The 20,210-nt window shown below is 38.5% G+C and overlaps 1 protein-coding gene across 1 annotated transcript in view; it reads left to right on the top strand.

Moving 5' to 3' along the window:
• GIPC2 (GIPC PDZ domain containing family member 2) overlaps positions 1-19,967 on the top strand; it is an 86,426-nt gene extending 66,459 nt beyond the window's left edge. The window contains exons 4-6 of the mRNA XM_057749128.1: positions 1,201-1,307; positions 7,107-7,188; positions 19,234-19,967. Of these exons, the coding sequence (XP_057605111.1) occupies positions 1,201-1,307; positions 7,107-7,188; positions 19,234-19,379 (335 nt within the window). The 3' untranslated portion in view covers positions 19,380-19,967. The remainder of the gene's footprint in view (positions 1-1,200; positions 1,308-7,106; positions 7,189-19,233) is intronic.
• Positions 19,968-20,210: the final 243 nt, after the last annotated feature.

Raw genomic sequence — 20,210 nt, 5'->3', positions numbered from 1 at the left:
GTGCTGCGTCTCCCCACCCCCACCTCCATCCTTGCCCCAAACTGCTGCCACAGAGTCCTCAGTCAAGAGGACTCAGGGGATACCTGCAGAAGTTATACATTGGTGGCCCGTGTTGGCATCTGATCCACAGATTTTTTATTTTTGCCATTACATTGTTTTTGAAAGTTTGACTTAATTGCTAAAAGTTAAAAATCAGGAGACTGGCACAAAACTGAATATTCATTTTCTTTGCAAACAAACAGAAGATCTGGCTGTGCAGGGCCTACCTTCCCACAGGACAGTCAGTTACTGGAGTGGCCTAGATGCGTGCCTCCTGGGAGGTATCCTCAGTTCCCACCCTGCCCTTTCACTCATTTATATGACTGTCTGGTGTTGGGGGGTGACTCTTGGTACGCTGGAAAAACAAAACCAAAATAAAACACACACACAGAAAACCAGCATAAGGAAGGAGCAGCTTCTCCTGGACTCTTGCTCCCTGTTCTTTGCTGCCTTCTAAGGGGAACTCCTGCCTTGGAACCTCCTCTCTCTTGAGGACCCTTTCTCTCTCAGTCCGTCACCTTTGAATTTATCCCTTGTGCTTCCAAGAGGTGTGATGGTGAAGTATCGTTGAGGAAAGCGTACAGACTTTGGGATCACAAGACCTGGATCTGAATCCCAGCTCTGAGCCTTACAGAGTTCAGTTGCCTTTTCTGTAAAATGACGGCTCTAACTTGCCTCATAGGTTTGCATGAGAATTAAACGGGATTTTGTATCTAAAGCATCAAGCAGAGGTAGGTCCTCAAATAATAGTTTCCTTCCCTGTCTTCTATCAAGACATGACTCCTTCCCTTCTTCATGACCTTGATGAAGTCCAGCTGCACACCTACCTCTGCTTTCCTGCCACGTTACCTTTTTACTCTTATGATAAAACCAACTGTTTTATTTTTTAATTCCTTATAACTTCCAGTCTTTCCCATCAGCACATTTCACATACTCCCTTTTCCTGTTGTAGCCAGACCTCTCATAGAGACTCTCATATGAGAATAATGGATGACAGGTGAATTTATTTTGTTTTGGGAAATTCTATCAGAAGGCATAGCTTTTATCCAATCTCTGCAATAACTGTACAAAAATTTGTGATGGAAACTCCATTAGCTTTTATAGCAATTGGCTGGAATTCTTAATATATGTACCTTTTCCCCATCCATTGTATGTTTATAGACATGGAGCCCAGGTCAAAAGCTGGAAAGTCATCAACAGGAAAGATTGGTACTGGAAGGGAGACGCTTCGCCTGAGATCAAAAGGTCCTGCCACTGTGGAAGAAGTGGTACGTTATGTTCATTTAATCCCTATTCAGTGTGGAAATGTGTGGACATTCATGTTTGCTGGAGCTGGAAGTAAAGGCCCTCTTTTCCTCTGTGCTCACACAGCAGCCAGAGTTATACTTTCGAAACACAGATAAGGTTGTTACTTTCCTGTAACAACCTGTTCAAAACCCTCCAGTGGCTTCTCAGGTCACTCAGGGTAAAAACTAAAGTCCTCAGAGTGACCGACATGATCTGACTCTGGGTTTCTTCCCTGCTGTCATTCCCACCCCTCTCCTCCTGGCTCCCTCTGCTTCAGCTACTTGAGTCTCCTTGCTGTCCGCAGACACTCCAGATACATCCCCACCTCAGGACCTTTGTATGAGCTGTTGCCTCCAGCTGGATGCTCTGCCTGTTTCGGGCACAGCTCTCTGCCTCGCCGCCTTCAGTTTCTGTCCACATCCCACCCTGCCTAACCTCCGAGCAGCTAGTGTAAGAGCAGTTCCCCCCTGCCCCCTGCCTGATCTTCCTTCATTTTCTGCAAGGCGCTCAACACAGTGGGACTCATCATATGTTTGTTTCCTTTCGGTCCCCTGTCTTGTTCTCACATGTCCTGGTCACTACTGTATCCTCAGCACCTAGAACGGCACCTGACACTTCAAAGGAGCTCAGATCTTTGAATTTAATGAATTAGTGAGTGATTCATTTACGCGTGACAGGAGGAAGGGTTTCGCTGACTGACTGTGTCTCTGTAAAGGTCAGTGTTTGAAACACCAGGAGAAGGGACAAGTGGAGGGAAGGCGAGTGGAAGAAGAGGGCGGCAGTGGCAAGAATTCAAAGCGACAAGTGGCAGGTCTGCTGACAACGAGAAGACAGTGGTGATGAAGCCCTCCTGTGGGGGAGGGGAGGTCAGCAGGCCTCTGAGGCTCTGGAGCTCCTACAGGGGGAACGGGGACGTCTGTGTGTGCATACTGTCCTAGGGCTTCCAGCTGTTTGAAGAGCAAAAGAGTGAGACAGATGAATGGTAAGGAGGCGGTTTTCACAGGATCCAGAGCTTGTGGGTGTGGTTTGTCGGAGCAGACCCTCAAGGAACCACGAGGCCAAGGTTGTCCTCTTGAATGTTTGAGTCCCTAGGATGTTGTCAGTTTTGGGGAATCCAGCGGAAGATTCCAGGTCGAGTGCCTTGGTCCTGGGCGAATGAAAAGATTGATCTTGAGGCACGCGACAACGGAGAGGCCTGGGAGAGCCGAAAGCATTTTGAAAGTGAGATATGATGAGGTTTGTGAAAACACCCAGGGCAGTGACTTCTGGCCGTTCCGAGTCTGTACTTTTCCTGTGCCCATCACACCGCCTGGCATATTGCTGAAGGCCAGTAAATGAACAAACCTCAGTGGAAGAAAGGAATCTGTAAGAAGATGGAAAGACGGTGGGAAGGAGCTAGGGGATGCCAGCTGTGCTTTGCAATGGAGGAGAAAAGGACAGACTTTCAAACTGCTTGCAGAGGAAGTGGGGCGGGCAGGAAAAACTCCATGTCACTTCAGGAGGAGGGCTGTCTTCTAACAGTTACTGTGGGTGATACATATTTGTTTATTTATGAGCAGCTGCTATATATAAGGTAGTGGAATGAAAAAGAATAACTGCAGATCTGCCTGAGGAGGTGGGAAAGATTCATTTCAAGATAAACATCTAAAACCCTTCCTATTTGCATAGCCTGTTTCATTAAATAGGGCAATTGAAATAGCTCATAATAACGGGGAAAAAAACCTAGTTTGGTGCTAATATTAAATTTGATACAAATGACCTATAATTTAATTTCAAACACTAAATGACTTACACATTTGAAACAAATCAGCCCCTCATAACCTAGCACAAATTCTGAAAACAGAATGATACTCCACCTGCATACCCCATAATTTATTCACTATGTATTTGCTGAGACAGGCACAGTTCAGGTGCTGGGGATACGGAGATGAATAAAGACCTTGTTTTTCCTTTAAAGGAAAAGAGGCATGAAAAGAAGCTATTGCAAATCAGAAGGGCAAGGTTAACCTCACAAAGGAGGGGCTGGCTGATCAGCTGCCGCCAGGGATCAGGAAAGAGGGAAATCAGGGAGAGTTCCCGCCAGAAGTGGTTGAGTTGGTCAAAGATGGGGAGAAGAGCGTTCTAGGCCTGAAATGATGGTGGATGTGGGGACCTTGTAAATGTCCATGGGACTGGAGGGTGGCTGCTGCCAGTAGGGGGGGTGCTGGTGGGTGGTGATGAGGCTGGAGGTAGAGGCCTGGGTCAGGATGTGAAGGGCCTGTGGATAATGGGGGGGGGGGGTATTTAAAAACTGCAAGGAGAGCAGCAAGTCAGTTTTTTTTTTTTTAATTAATTAATTAAATTTATTTATTAGCTGTGTTGGGTCTTAATAGCTGCGCATGGGCTTTCTCAGTTGCAGTGAGTGGGGGCTACTCTTTGTTGCGGTGCATGGGCTTCTCATTGTGGTGGCTTCTCTTATTGTGGAGCACTGGCTCTAGGCACATGGGCTTCAGTAGTTGTGGCACACGGGCTCAGTAGTTGTGGCTTGCAGGCTCTAGAGTACAGGCTCAGTAGTTGTGGGCACAAGCTTAGTTGCTCTGCGGCATGTGGGATCTTCCCGGATCAGGGCTTGAACCCGTGTCCCTTGCATTAGCAGGTGGATTCTTAACCACTGCACCACCAGGGAAGTCCCAGCAAGTCAGTTTTGCGTTTTAGAAAAGTGCCTTGGTTCTGGAGGCTGGGATGTTGAGCAGAGTGGATTTGAGATTGCACGCTGGGAGACCAATTAGGAAACCCCTGCAAATAAGAAAAGAAGAGGGCGTCTTATTCAGCTGTAAAAAAGAAGGAAATCCTGCCATTTGTAACAACATGGATGGACCTTGAGGGTATTATGCTACGAGTGATAAGTCAGACAGAGAAAGACAAATACTGGATAACCTCAGTTATGTATACACCCCCTTCAAAAACCCGACCTCCTACAGAAACAGAGCAGATTGGTGGTTGCCAGAGGCAGGGGGTTGGGGGGGGTGTGGGTGGGTGAATTGGGTGAAGGGGGTCAAAAGGTACAAGCTTCTAGTTAGAAATAAATCCTGAGGATAGACTGCATGGCATGGCGACTATAGTTGATAATACTGTATTATGTATTTGAAAGTTGCTGAGAGACTAAATCTTAAAAGTTCTTATCACAAGGAAAAAAAAATTAACTATGTGTGGTGATGGGTATTAACTGGACGTATTGTGGTGATTATTTTATAATATATACATATATCCAATCATTATGTTATATACCTGAAACTAAGATAGTTATATGTCAATTATATCTCAATTAAAAAAAATCAGGACTGAACACAGGCAATCAGAATGTGAATGGAAGAGGGGTGATGAGATCAGAGCTATTTAAAATAGTAAGATCTTGGTGACTGTTTTTGTATGAGAAGTACTGATACGCGTTACAATAACTTACAGAGTGGCTGAATGGATGCAAAGGTAAATACCAAAGTTATTTGCATAGCTTGTCATTTCACATAGACCATTCAAAATACATTGTAAAGAAGGCAAGAGTGATATATCATGTCTCTTCTCTCTTATTGATTTAAAGGCATAGTTAATATAAATAAAAGATATGACAGTTTATATCCTCAAGGAAATAAAAATAAAATTTTATTTATAATAAAATATTTTTAATTGGTTTTGAGAATACAAAGCAACCTATATTTATAACAGTATTTACAATATGAATTTTTTGCAATGTAATCTTGAAGTCAACATTTGTACTTACAGTTGAGTATTTAACATCTTTGGGCAATTTCTTTTTCAGGTATGAAGCCATTTAAAATAAAATAAATTGAAGTAAACTGAATATAGAACCAGACTTAACCAAATATTAAACCAAGGTTTTTTTTTTCAGTTACAGTACTTATTTTTATTGAAGGTTAAAACATGCAAATTGTATATTGAAAGTCCTGAAGGGGGAAAGTTAGCTGAGTTTTATAAACATTTTATAAAGTTTTATTTGTTTAGGCAATTCTGGTAGAAAAGCAAAAAATTAGAAAGTATAAATGTAAATCTGCCTTCAAAGTTCAGTGTTCCTTTGGGCAAGATTTTAAAAGAATAATAAAATATATCCAATCATGTTTTTCATGGAAACTTTTAATAGTAGTTTTAGGAAGAATGAAAATATTTTGGTACCATTAATACCTAAAACAAAAGTTATTTAAAAAATATAATTTCATCATCTCCTTATAAAATTTATATTTTTCTAACATACTTAATACATTAATGTGGTAACACGTGTGTAATTGATAAAAGGTGCATACGGTAGTCCCCTCTTATCTACAGTGGACATGTTCCAAAACCCCCAATGAATGCCTGAAATTGCAGTTCAGTTCAGTAGGAGTACTGAACCCTATGTATACTATGCTTTTCCTATATGTATGTACCTATGATAAAGTTTAATTTATATATTGGGCATAGTAAGAGATAACAATAACTAATAGTAAAATAGAACAATTATAAAAATACTATAATAAAAGTTGTATGAACATGGCCTCTCTTTTTTTTTTTCTCTCTCTCTTAAAAAAGATCTTATTTTATCGTCCTTATCCTTTTTGTGATGATGTGAGATGATAAAATACCAGTGTGATGAGATGGAGTGAGGTGAATGACATAGGCATTGTGACATAGCGTTAGGCTACCATTGACCTAGAGTCAGAAGGAGGATCATCTTGCTGCGATGATGGTGATGGTTGGATCTCAGGATGATGTCGATGGTTGGGGATTCTGGGATGGAGCAAACAGCGTGAGATTTTATCACACTACTCAGAATGGCACACAATTCAAAACTTATGAATTGAATAAACAGTTCTGGAATTTTCCAGAATATCTTTGGACCTCAGTTGACTGAGGTAACTGAAACTGAGGAAAGCAAAACTCTAGATAAGGGGGGACTACTGTTCAATAAAATTAATAAAAAATAAATAACAGGGGTATGTGTACAGAGTGTATTACTCTTGGGGTGAGCTGTTAATGCATATGGCCTACATGATAAGGGCCAAAGCGCTTTTCAAGGCACACAGGACCCCTTAAGATCTAGTCATGTCTGGCGCTATATTTCCCATTACATGGGACTTCTTGAAGTCCCCAGTACCTGCTGTACTCTTTTATCAGACTCTGTGACCTCACATAGACTTTGTGTATCTATTGCCTTCTACTTGCAGTGCTCTGTTCTGCTTATATGAAGCCAGTTCATTTTGAAAACAGTTCTTTTTTATTTGTGGCGCATGGGCTTAGTTGCTCCATGGCATGTGGGATCTTCCCGGATCAGGGCTTGAACCCGTGTGCCCTGCATTGGCAGGTGGATTCTTAACCACTGCGCCACCAGGGAAGTCCTGAAAACACAGTTTTTAAGTCACCTTTCTGAAGTGTCCCTGGACTCTTAGAGATTTAAATTTACTTCCCCTATGATGCCTCTGTGCCTTTGACATCCTTTAGAAATCGTCCTTGTTATTGTTAAATAGCTGTTTATTTTCACGTCTGTCTCCCTTCTAGATTGCTAGCTACTTGGAGACTGTGTTCCAGGCTTTTCTGTTTTGAATCTATAATACTTAACACAAACACAAAAATAAGTATTTACTATATGGATTTATATTGAGTTACAGTGCGCATTCTAGATATATTTCCATTCAAATTAGCTGAAGTACACAACCAAGAACTGGCTCCACATCAGATTTCCCTCAAGTATGCCTTGACATTCAAGAGATTTTATATAAAAATATAATTTTTTTCTCTTTTCTTTGATAAAGCCCTCTGAAACCAAAACAAAGGCGATTGGAAAAGTTGATGATCTTCTTGAATTGTACATGGGAATTCGAGATATCGATTTAGGTAAGACTACCCTGTTTTAAAAAGTCTTATGTCTTAATTTGGTGGCACTTTATGTGTATCTGTGTCTTGCTTGCATTTGTAGTCAATTATATATTTCAAGATAAAAAGTATTTGTGGAGTGATGAAAAGCATAATGAAAAGAAAGATAATAAATAAGAATGGGAAGAACACCTGGCGCTTACCCCTTACTAGTTGTGAGGCTTCAAAGCCAAGTCAGCTTTTCTAAACTTCAGGATTTTTTTTTTTTAAACAGGAAAATGTTTATTTTCTCTATGTTTTTAAGTTGAAATATAATTGATTTACAATATTGTGTTAGTTTCAGGGGTATAGCACAGTGATTCATTTATATATATGTGTGTATATTTTTTCAGATTCTTTTCCATTATAGGCTATTATAAAATATTGAATATAATTCCCTGTGCTATGCAGTAAATCCTTGTTTATCTATTTTATATATAGTAGTATCTGTTAGTCCCAAACTCCTCATTTATCCCTCCCCCCCTTTTTCCCTTTGGTAGCTGTAAGTTTGTTTTCTATGTGAGTCTGTTTCTGTTTTGTAAATTACTTAATTTGTATTATTTTTTAGATTCTACATATAAGTGAGATCATATTTTTCTTTACCTGTCTTACTTCCACCCATGTTGTTACAAATGGCAACATTTCATTCTTTTTTATGGCTGAGTAGTTTTATATATATTTATATACACAGACACAGACACACACACACATATATCACATCTTCTTTATCCATTCATCTATCAATGGATACTTACATTGCTTCCATGTCTTGGCCATTGTAAATAGTGCTGCTGTGAACAATGGGGTGCATGTGTCTTTTTGAATTAGAGTTTTCATCTTTTCCAAATATATGCCCAGGAGTGGGATTGCAGGATCATATGGTAGCTCTATTTTTAGTTTTTTAAGAAGCCTCCATACTGTTTTCCAAGTGGCTGCACCAATTTAGCTTCCCACCAACAATGTAGGAGAGTTCCCTTTTCTCCACACCCTGTCCAACATTTATTATTTGTAGACTTTTTTTTCAGCCGTGCCTTGTGGCATGTGGGGTCTTAGTTCCCCGACCAGAGATCAAACCCATGCCCCTTACATTGGGAGCATGGAGTCTTAACCACTGGACTGCCAGGGAAATCTCCTATTATTTGCAGACTTTTTGATGATGGCCATTCTGACCGGTGTGAGTTGATACTCAGTTGTAATTTTGATTTGCATTTCTCTAATAATTATTGATGTTGAGCATCTTTTCATGTGCCTGTTGGCCATCTGCATGTCTTTGGAGAAATGCTTATTTAGGTCTTCTGCCTATTTTTTGGTTGGGTTGTTTGTTTGTTTTTTTTTTGGTATTGAGTTGTATGGGCTGTTTTAAACTTCAGTTTTTAACCTATAAACTATAAAAAGTATTTCTTACATAAGCTGTTTTATGAATTTAAAAATATGTATAGATGATAGATGTTAACTAGACTTACTGTGGTGATTTCATAATATATACATACATTAAAAATATATATGAAAAAATTTAAATGATACATATGAAAATTGTTTAATACATCAGCTTTAATGGACAAATTGTGTATTTATTACAATATTAAAGTTGTGCCCCATTTAATAAGATTAGTGAAACCTTGTAAACAGTGAATCAAATATGAAGAAAGCAGACACATTTGGCATATGACTAACGGGCATTTGAGCAGTTGATTTTCTGTGTATTTCTTATGTCATCATTAGGATGTCAGTATCTTGATTTCTCAATTAAGGCTCTATCAGTTGCAAATAAAAGAAACAAAACAGAACTTAACAAATCTAATTCCAACTGCCTTAAGGGAAGAAAAGGGGGGAAATACTCTGGTTCTTATGGCTGAAAATTCCAGAGGTACACCCTGGCTTCAAAACTGGTTAGCACTGGAGTTCTCATGCTGTCATTAGGATGTAGTTTCTCTTCTCTCGGTTCTGGCTTCATTTCAGGTCCCCATGGTACCCCCTGGCAGCTTCAGGCCCTCCCTCGTGGAGACAAAATGACAGCCACGGCTCCACCCTCTACAGCTTCTTGGTGGCAGGCACAATGGAGAGAGGGAGGGCCTCTTCCAAGTCATTCAAACAAAATGCTTGGGTTTGTCTCTGATGGTCTCAAGTGAACCAGTCACAGGCCAGGGAGGTGGTTAGGTCTGGGTCAAATTCTCTACCTATGGAATGGAGAATGACTCTGAAATACAAGGACTGAGATCGTGAAGGGCCTGGCCCCCCCAGTGCAGAAGCAAGATGATAAATGTCCCCTTAAGAAGGGCAGGTGGATGCTGGGTGGAGAAAGAGTGAATGAGCGTGATAGTGGTGGTGACTATTTTGTTTACTCGCTACCGGGTAAAGTATTTTACTCTACATCAGCTAGAAGTATTTAAGACTCGTTCTTCCTTTTCTACTTCTACTCATGTTTCTTTTTTCCTTACAGAGTTTATTCTTATTTTTTTCTTGCCTGTCTGAACTTTAAAAGTAAAATAAAAATAAAATAAAATTAAAAATAAAATTATGTTGGCTGTACAGATGATATCTGTAATTGAAAAAAATGGATGCTCTTTTCTAGCTCCTTAAGAGGAATATAAAATTTGCATGTAATAGATCCTTGCTACACATGGACACGAAGTTAAAGTGGAGCTGATCCTATAGAAAGCAAGCCTTTTAAAATGTTTCTCTCAACCCATTTGCATTTGGAAAAATATAGAGATTTGCATAAATGATGTGGGGCTGTGACAGTTATGCAAATGAACTTGCAGATGAGAGTAAGGGGATTTAGAGATGGCAGTGCTCTTAAACTCAGGTAGTATTTGTTGGAAAAATAATATATCTCTCTTCAGTTGAGAAGTTTTCAAATTGTATACTGCATAAATATTATAGGATTCAGGAACTAGGGTGTCAGTTGCTGGATCTTAATAAGCTTTAGGAGAGCCAGACTTTTCAAAGGTGAGAACTTAAACCAGTGTTCAACTTCAGAACTTAATTTTGGGCATAGGTCTTATAGCTACTTAGGTGTAAATTAGGCATAGTTAAATAAATTATTTTTAATGATAAACATTTGTTATTAAAATATACACGTATATTTTAAGAAGAGTGTTGGGCAATGGTACAAGTAATTATAAATGAATTAAGAAACAATTCTTTAAGGATCAATTTTCTTTCACTTTGACAAATTCAGGGCACTAAACATTCCCCACAAATTCCTTGTAAATTAACTAGTAATCCCTTTATAAAGTTAACTAATCATCTGTAGCAAATTCCTCCAATGACATAAAAAGTCATTATCATTATACTTGATTAGCAATGTGATCAGTCACCTAGGGAGGTAAAGTTTAAGGAAAGTAATTATTTGGAGAATGCCAACCATTGTTAAATTAGGAATTTCTCTCATTATTCAGATCTGATTAGCATGAAATATGAATCACAAATGTGACACTGATTCAACAGACAAATGAATATGTTTACTTGTTTGTATTCCAAGCATTTCTTAGCTTTCAGAAATGTTAAGTCTTAATGCAAATTACATCAATATCACATTATTTTGGAGTTGTTAATGTGTTTTTATTAAAAAATCTAAAAAATAATATGGCAATAAAACGACTAAAACCTAAAACACTATCCTCAAAAAAGCATTGAGATGTATTTACTGTTTGAAAATGGAAAACAATTCAAATGAGTTTATGTATAAGTAACCCTGAAGGGAATAGTGAATCATTTGGTTGTAAAGTTGTGAACTGTTTTCCAACCAACCCAACGCCTGGCCAACGTGGCTTGCCTTGGAATGCTATCCACGGGGGAAAATGGTTTCTGGAAGGTTTTGAGTCCTGTAAGACCTTACATGGGATTGACCTAACTTAAAGGAAAGTTGTGTCATATAAATTTCTTCATGAATATTTAAGGCAATTCTGTAAATTGTATATAGAACTACAATATGTTCTGATGATACCAATTTAGGAGTTTGGAGATCATTCCAGCAGCTTCAGAATTTTAGGATTTCTAATTTATAAAGAGACCCAGAAATGTGTGGAAAGGAAATTTGAATGATAGTTTCTCAATAATTTTTTTTCTATAAAATCTTTTATAGCTCTTTTAAAAATATACAGGAATGTTATTTAGAGATAGTTAACGTTTCTTCATAGGATGATTTTCTTTTTTCAGAAAACAATGAACACTAAAGAAAGTCATCCTTCTCAGATAAAGCCAATGAAGTTTTGGAAATACATTTTTATTAAACTTTCTATATTGGATGTATTTTTTGTTGTTTGACACTTGTGAATTGCTTGAAATGGGTTGATTTTTATGAAAAGTCTTAGGGAAAGTAAGTGCTGAAGACTTTACGTAGAAAGAGGTACAGTTATAGATTTGATGGTTAAATTAACAATGGTGGTCACTCACCTTTATTTAAATCCTACTATGTGCCATTTTATAGATTTGAGAACAGATTCAGAGAAGTTTGGTAGCTTGTCTAAAATCAGCTAACAAGTTAAGGACTGAGATTTAATTCTGGGACTTTGATACAAAGATTTTTTACCTGCAGTAGTATCTTATATCTAAAAGTTGTGTTTAGGTATTTAAAAACTTAGTAGAAAATATAGATTGACTTATATCACCAAAACCAGTTTGTCATTAATAATGATGTAAAAGTTGTTCAGTAGTGGTAATAATATAAAGATATTCTCAGTAATGGCCACTAGAGGTCAGCATGTAGCTGCTCTATGGTGGTATACTAATTCTATATTTTAGTGGAATATTTTTTTGCCAGGTTGTATTCAGGTGCTAAATAGCATTGCAGCATATTGCAGATCTATTATAGTTAAAAGAAAAAAAGCATTTTAGTAGCTGCCGCTATGTTAATGTAATAAAACTTCCTAAAAAGTATTTCATTTTGCTAACATTTCTTTTGCTTTTCTCTTAAATCAGAGCTTCAACCTTTTATCAAAAAGGATAAAATAACACCAGTTTATTTCTACTATAAAAATGTTTAAAATCTATGTTTATACATTATGCATTAGCAAAAATTCATAACATGTTCAGAGCATGCTTCCTCCTTAATTTCTTTTAAAATACATAAGCAGGTTACAGGTATTGAAAAGATCTGTGGAGCACTGTATTACATGCAGTATTTCCAGCACAGCTGTGAAGCTGCCTGATTGGTACTTTTGTTGCTTCTACAAGACCAGGTGTTCCTTGAAGGGAGATAACTTACTCACTTTTTAATCCCAGCTCCTACCACAGTACTTCTCCCAGAGTAAATACATGGTAAATGTTTATTGACTGAAAGTCTGTTAAGAGGCACCAAAATAGTGAATTCACAGGGATTATGAGTCCTAATATCATTTTTGAAGCTTTAGCCCTTGGGCAGATTATTAAACTTTGAACTGTAATTTCTATATCTTTGTGAAAGGGTATGATAAGAAACAACCTTATTGGGTTGCCAAAGTATTAAATTAAATATGTATAAAGTTTCTGTCACATCATAAATAATAGATATAGCTATTATCTTCTTAGCATAGATTACTAACAATTATTACTAGTAATAATGGTAGTGGTAGTAGAGGTAGAAACATGCAGGAGGTCTGACCAACTCTGGGGCTGTGTTTAGTATGGGAGTTTCTCTTTTGTGCTGTGCCAGCATGAGTGAGATTATATAGTTTGGGCTGTCAGGTTATTGTATGAGCATCTTAAACCATCATTTTTCTCATTTTGTGACTAAGGAACCCAAACCAGAGATTGCAAGTCAGGGTAGGCCAGGTCCAGGATATGTTGTTTGTGGGCTCAGGGCACTAGACAATGCTGCTGGGCTTCCTGAAGTACCAAAAAAACCATGTACCAGGTTGTTTCTTTTAGCCACAGTGTGTGTGTGTGTGTATGTGTGTGTGTGTGTGTGTGTGTGTGTGTGTGTGTGTGAGAGAGAGAAAGAGAGAGGCTGATTTAGTGTCCATCAGTGAACATCTGATCCCGGTCATTGTTTCCTCCAGCATTTAAGAGCATCAGTCATCTGCACTGTTAATTTCTGCTTCTGAATGGTCGGTAGATTTTCTTTCTCTCTTTTTTAAAAAATAAATTTATTTATTTATTGGCTGCGTCTTCATTGCTGCGCACAGGCTTTCTCTAGTTGTGATGAGCGGGGGCTGCTCTTCATTGTGGTGCATGGGCTTTTCAGTACAGTGGCTTCTCTTGTTGTGGAGCACAGGCTCTAGGCATGGGGGCTTCAGTAGTTGTGGCATGTGGGCTCAGTAGTTGTGGCTCATGGGCTCTAGAGCTCAGGCTCAGTAGCTGTGGCGTATGGGCTTAGTTGCTCCACGGCATGTGGAAGCTTCCCGGCCCAGGGACTGAACCCATATCCCCTGCACTGGCAGGAAAATTCTTAACCACTGCGCCACCAGGGAAGTCCTGTAGATTTTCTTATACCTTTTATTTGTGTGGATCTTATTTCTTCCTCAAAGGGATTGTCTATCACCCATATGTCAATATGATCTTTGGGTAACTGTCTCAATAAATGCTGTCTGTAGGCCCTACTCATATCCTGGCTACAGGATCAGAATTCTTGCCTTCACTTTCTCGAGTGCATGCTAATTGTGTGGGTGCAAAAATTATTTAAGTGTAATCACAAGGACTCTTCCTGTAGCTACCCATCTACCAGCACTTACTATACATGAGACACTGAACTAGTTTCCCTGGGCGTAAAAGACTGAGTAAGCTATTCAAGATCTGTTGGGAGTTTATTCTCTGATAGAGGCAATGTGCAGAGGAGGGACGCAGAACCTCCAGGGTTATGGGGACTATCAGCAGACTGCCGTTTCCTGAGCGCTTGGTTTCCTATCTCACTGGGTGGAAATGTGCTCTGAGGGCCGCTTTCTTCCTTTCTTGACTATGATACTATGACTGTTGAAAGAGAGGCATTCTTTATAGACATTAGAGTGCTTCCCAGTGGCTTAGGAAGTAATTTTCAAAATATTGCTGGTACCCACAAGCGCACAAAGTTGTAAGTCAGCCATAGTTTTACTGCATCGAACAGGCCCTAGCTAAAAAAACAAAACCAAACACTTTCTTTACAATTTGAATGTATCTGTTGTATTTTAAGTTTCTTCCATTGTCTGTGTAGAGGTTTCCCTCCCTAATATTTTATCATGGTGATTTTCAAACACACATTACAATTAAAAGGCTTTTTATTACTTCATATTGATCACCTAGATTCTACCATTAATATTTTACTATAATTGCTCTGACATACACTTCTCCCTTTATCCATCCTATGTAGAGATTTTTGTAAAAACATAGTGTGATTGTAATATAAAATTTATGTACTGCTTTTTCAGTAAATATTAAAACAAAAAGATTTACTCAAGTTATTACAGTTCTAGACATTGTTTAAAATTGCTACAAAATATTTCACCAATGATTTCATCTAATATATTTCATCATACTAGAAGTGACTTAAGGATCCTGTAGCTTATTAAAACAACAAATGATCCTGCACCTTAGGTTTCTTTAAAATAAAAATTTTATGCCAAGTTCTTTTCTGTTTTTAAGATTTTTTAAAAAAGTGCAGATTCTCTTGTGTGAAGGAAATGAAGACACTATGTTGAAGAGCTGTCTGTACCCCTGTGTTCATAGCAGTGTTATTCACAATAGCCTAGGGAAATAAATTTAGGAAATAACCTAATTAGTACTGGCAGATGAAGGAGTAAAGAAGTTGAGGTATATATACAGTGGAATATCATTCAGCCACAAAAAGGAAATCCTGCCATTTGTGACAACATGGGTGGGACTCGAGGGCATGATGCTAAGTGGAATAAGGCAGAGACAGCAAATACTGTATGATCTCACTTAGATGTGGAATCTAAAAACAAAACAAAACACCCAAAATCCAAACCCATGGAAAAAGATCAGATTTGTGGTTACCGGAGGTGGGGGGTGAGAGGAGGAGGAATTGGATTAGGGTGGTCGAAAGATACAAACTTTCAGTTATAAGATAGATAAGTACTAGGGATGTAACGTACACACCATGACTATAGTTAACACCGCCAAATGGTATATATGAAAGTTAGGAGAGTAAGTCCTAAGAGTTCTCATTACGAGGAAAAAAATATTTTTCGGTATCTCTGTGAGATGATGAATGTTCACTAAACTTATTGTGGTAATTGTTTCTTCTTGTTGATTGATTGACTGTTGTGTCTTTGCTGCTGCATGCGGGCTTTCTCTAGTTGCGGTGAGCTGGGGCTACTCTTAGGTGTAGTGCTCAGGCTTCCCATTGCAGTGGCTTCTCTTACTGTGGAGCACAGCCTCTAGGCACACAGGCTTCAGTAGTTATGGCTCTGGGCTCAATAGTTGTGGTTCGCAGGCTCTAGAGTATAGGCTCAGTAGTTGTGGCACACAGGCTTAGTTACTCTGTGGCATATAGTATCTTCCTGGACCAGGGCTCGAACCCGTGGATTGGCAGGTGGATTGGCAGCATTGGCAGGTGGATTACTTAACCACTGTGCCGCCAGGGAAGTCCCTGGTAATCGTTTCTTGATGTATGTAAGTCAAATCATTATGCTGTGTACCTTAAACCTATACAGTGATATATGTCAAATTTATTTTAATAAAACTCGAAGAAAAAAATGTATAGATTTCCAGAAGTAGAAATATTAGTAGATGTGAACATTTTTAAAGATTGATACTTGTTGCCAAATTGTTTTCCAAAAGCCAAATTTACAAAGTCCACGCCAATATATTTGAGTGTTTGTTTCACTATATCCTGGCCCGCTTTGGCAAATCATTAAAAAATATATAAAAATTTGAATAAACTTGGAAGGGCCTTTGGGCTGGAACAGAAGGTCCAGCTGCAGCTGGACCTCCCTCCCTTTTGAAGTATTTGCTTCTAGGTTAATGGTAAATGGAGAAGCTTTTGGGTCATGGCTGAAGCCTGTGGCAAGGTGGGAGACAGGGGGATGATAAAGAAGAGAAGAGACTCAATTTTCCTCACTTTTTACAGCTTAAAATATATTTTTTGAGGCAATCTCTAACTTACAGAAAAGTTATGCAGTGAAACACTTTTTTCTCTTGAACCATTTGAAAATAAATTACTTTAATGATATACAATTGCCCCCAAATACTTTAGTGCATATTTCCTATAAACAAAGGTATTCTCCTGTGTAACCCTAATATAACCATCCAAATCATGACATTAACATTGATACATTACTAACATCTAATCATATCCTGTTTTTGTTTCACCAAGTGCCTTAATATCCATCACAGCAAAACAGCATGTTCAAAATCATGTGTTTCTTTTACTTGTGTCAATTTGGAGCAGTTTCCAACTCTTGATTTTCATGACCTTGACACTTTTGGAGGGTACAGCCAGTTATTTTGTAGAATGTTCCTCATTTTTGGATTATTTTTCCATGATAACATTCAGGTTACACCTCTGGCAGAAATATCACAAATGTGGTGCTGTGTTCTTTTCATTACATCTTATCTGGAGGCACAGGATTTTGATTTTTCTGATATTGTTTGTGTTGATGACTTGTTTAGGTGGTATTTGCTAAGCTTCTCCACTGTAAAGTTATTTTATTCATAAGAAGTATTTGGTGAGGAGATACTTTGAAGCTATGTAAATATCCTGTTCTGCATGAATCAATCAACCAAACTTTCATCCATCTATTTATCAATCAACCAATCATTTCATTATGGATTCATGGTTTCCTCTTTGTTCACTAGGCTTATAGTCTGTGAGCATACTTATGTCACGGTATATACTTATGTCACGGTATATACTTATGTCACAGTATGTGACCACACTGTGTCACTACTTATTCTGATGCTCAAATTGTCCTTTATTGGGTCAGTGGGAATTCTTCCACTCTGATTTCTGTGTCTTTTCACATGTTCTCACAATTTGTATTTTGAGACTTTCTTACTCTCTGGCAGAAGGTACTCTTCATTCATATTGTACTTTGCCTGCTCCAACCTGGAATCAGCCATTTCTCTGAGGAACTCTGACTCTTTTTAGTGGAGAATGATAGTTAGGAACCAAGATCTGGGTGTTTTGTGTGCTCATTGCTATTGGGGTGTCACTGCTCCCAGATCCCCACAGTGGATTGAGGAATGTGTGTGTTTGTATCTTTACCCATATAGTTTTTAATCTTTCTTTTGAAAAAAAAATTTCACCGATCTCTCCAATTCTAATTTAGCAGCATTCATTCTAGTTTTCTCCATTTTCCTATTTCTCTGACAGTGACAAAACCTGGTTCCCATTATTCAGTGTATATAGACTTAGGTGATCCATGCCTCTGTATGTAACTGGTCTCTCATCATCCGTGTGGCTGCTGTCCTCCTCTCCTCCACCCCCCATGCCCTCCTTACTGCACCTGGTCTCTCCACCCTACGCCAGGCTGTCCAGCCATGTGGAAGCCCACCTCACCTTAATTAGGGCTTTGACCCCTGCCCCAGGTCACCCCATCCATACCCCCTTCTGCTCTGATTGTGATGCCCTTCTATGGGCTATGTCTCCTCCCTTCCTTCTAGCCTACCTGTGTTAGTACCGAACTGTTTGAGGTGAGGAACAGTTCTTAAATGCTCTCAAGAGCCCTAGTGGATTTTAGCTGGAAAGACCAGACCTCTTGGCTCATTCAGAGAAATTATACAACCTTTGATTTGTTTAACCTTAACCTGGGAGGGAAAAAGAGGCTGGGCTTTGGTGTTTCCCTTTTACCTGGGTTTTTTTTCACCCAAGTCCCAAATCACATCCACACTGTCCCTTCCTGGTAGCTAGTGCTTATAGGGAGCTGAGAAAAAAGACCAGCTGAGCCTTATGGGCTCCCAGCCAGATTAGGCAGGTCCCATGGAAATGTGTACTCCTGAAGATGCTGGTTCCCTAGACGTAAAATATGGGGTCCAGGCAACTTATTAGAAAAACAGAACAAGGGTACTACCTTTACTTTCTATCCCAACCTGGAAAGAGGCTCAAAAAAGTTAGCTTGATGCCATGAGTAGACAGATTTCTTCCCCTTCTCCCTAGCTTGATTGCCCCGTTGCAAACTGTTATCCTTTGTCTTTTTTCTTAGTTGGGGGTGAGGGACTGACAGAGCGGACAGAGAGAGCTAGTGACTATGGGGAGGTGGGGAACGGATATACTCTGGGTTTCCTGTCAGGGTTAGCCACAGGGTTTTCCTTTAGGAGCTCTTGCTCCACCCAGAGGAACACCAGAGGTGGAGGAGAGGGCAGGGGTAGCAGCTGAAAACCTGGGTGCTGAAGACAGATTGTTTAAAACATCTTTGCTACTTTGATATGTGATGATAGAGAGTAGCTTAAAAAATCTGTGCAATTAGTATGTGTCTATGCATGTTACTTTTATTTTTTAAAATTTTTGAATGAATGACATTTTTTGATTATTTAAACTCTTTAATGTTAAATATACATGCATACAGAAAAATGAACAAGTTATACATATACAACACAAAATTCTCACAACGTGGACACGTAGTTAAGCACCACTCATATAAATAAATAAACTCTGCCAGTACTGAAAAGCCCTCTTTATGCTTTCTCCCAATTGTTGCCTGTTCCCTCCTCTCTAAAAGTAACCACTTTTCCAACTTAACCATGAATTTGTTTTGCTAGTTTTTTATCTTTATGTAAATGGAATAATACAGTGTGATTCCTTTGTGTCTGGCATTTTTTTTTTTAACTTAATGTCATGTTTGGGAGATTTGAGGATGTTCTGGTATACTAGCTGTGGTTTGTTCCCTCTCGTTGCTGTGTAGGGGTTCACTGTATGATGACACTATGCTTATTTAGTTTTCTGCTGATAGCTATCTGGGTTCTTCCTGGGTTGGGGCTGTTGTGAATGACACTGCCTATGAACACCATTGCCCATGGATTTTGGTGCACATGGACATGCATTTTCTTCTAGAATATCTATGGGATAGACTTACTCATATTACTTTTAAAAAGTACTTTGCCTTGGTGCTATTTACCTCAGTCTTCTGATGCTGTTTCAAGTAGCATTAATTTCTTCAAAATTATTTTTGATAGCTACGACAATGTTTGAAGCTGGAAAGGACAAAGGTAATCCAGATGAGTTTGCCATGGCACTTGACGAAACCCTTGGAGACTTTGCGTTCCCAGATGAATTTGTCTTTGATGTCTGGGGAGTCATTGGTGATGCCAGACGAGGATGATTATGACGTGAATGATCATCTCTGGAGGAATGAACCATTGTTACTTAAAAAAAAAACAGTAAGACCAGCTTTTAGATACTTACGGACTCTGGCTTGGTTTTATGTGTATGAATACATTCTTTTGAAATATAATTTTGATTTCTGGGCACTTTTTAATGTAGTTGCATATGTAGTATGCTTAAGATAAATTACCTAAAATGTGATCAATTTTAATATTCATTCAAAAGCTTTTTAAAAGTTAGTTTTAGAGAGTATTTCTAAATAGATTATTTTGTTCTCCACTGACAGCCATGTCTTGTTTTCCACATATAAGTAGTTGATTGCAATAGCTTTGTAGTTTTTTTTTGCAAAATCTTAGTGCAGTGAAAACTAGGATTGGAGTATAATCTGCCTCATAACATCTTCATTTTTTTTTACACTAGCTTGAATAGGATATATTCAGGACATGAAATATGAATTATGCCTATTAGAGGTGTAGAAACTTTTTTTTTTTTAAATCCACTGAATAAGGGGAGGAAGATTCCTATAGACTGTTGATGTCTATGGCTTACTTTCTCCCTTTATAAAACAAGGATTGATTGACTTTTATTTTTTGCTTCTTTGTAATTGCTGCCTTGCTTCTCAAACTTGTTGAAATTTACTGTGTTGTGTATGCATTTTCATGTGTAGAAGAATGTGAAAAAGAGGCAGGTATGGTAGGAACCACTTACAGTTGATTTTTTTTCTTTTTAGCAGTTCTTACAGCACTATTTCTTTTCCACCCATACCTACATGTTACCCTTTATAAGCATTCCAGGGAAAGTTTTTGTCGTCTTTGTAGAACTTTTCTTT

The sequence above is a fragment of the Hippopotamus amphibius genome, chromosome 1 (genome assembly GCF_030028045.1).
Source record: "Hippopotamus amphibius kiboko isolate mHipAmp2 chromosome 1, mHipAmp2.hap2, whole genome shotgun sequence".
Taxonomy (NCBI): domain Eukaryota; kingdom Metazoa; phylum Chordata; class Mammalia; order Artiodactyla; family Hippopotamidae; genus Hippopotamus; species Hippopotamus amphibius.
Note: the sequence above shows the minus strand (reverse complement) of the source record. Positions and strands in the feature narration are given on the sequence as shown.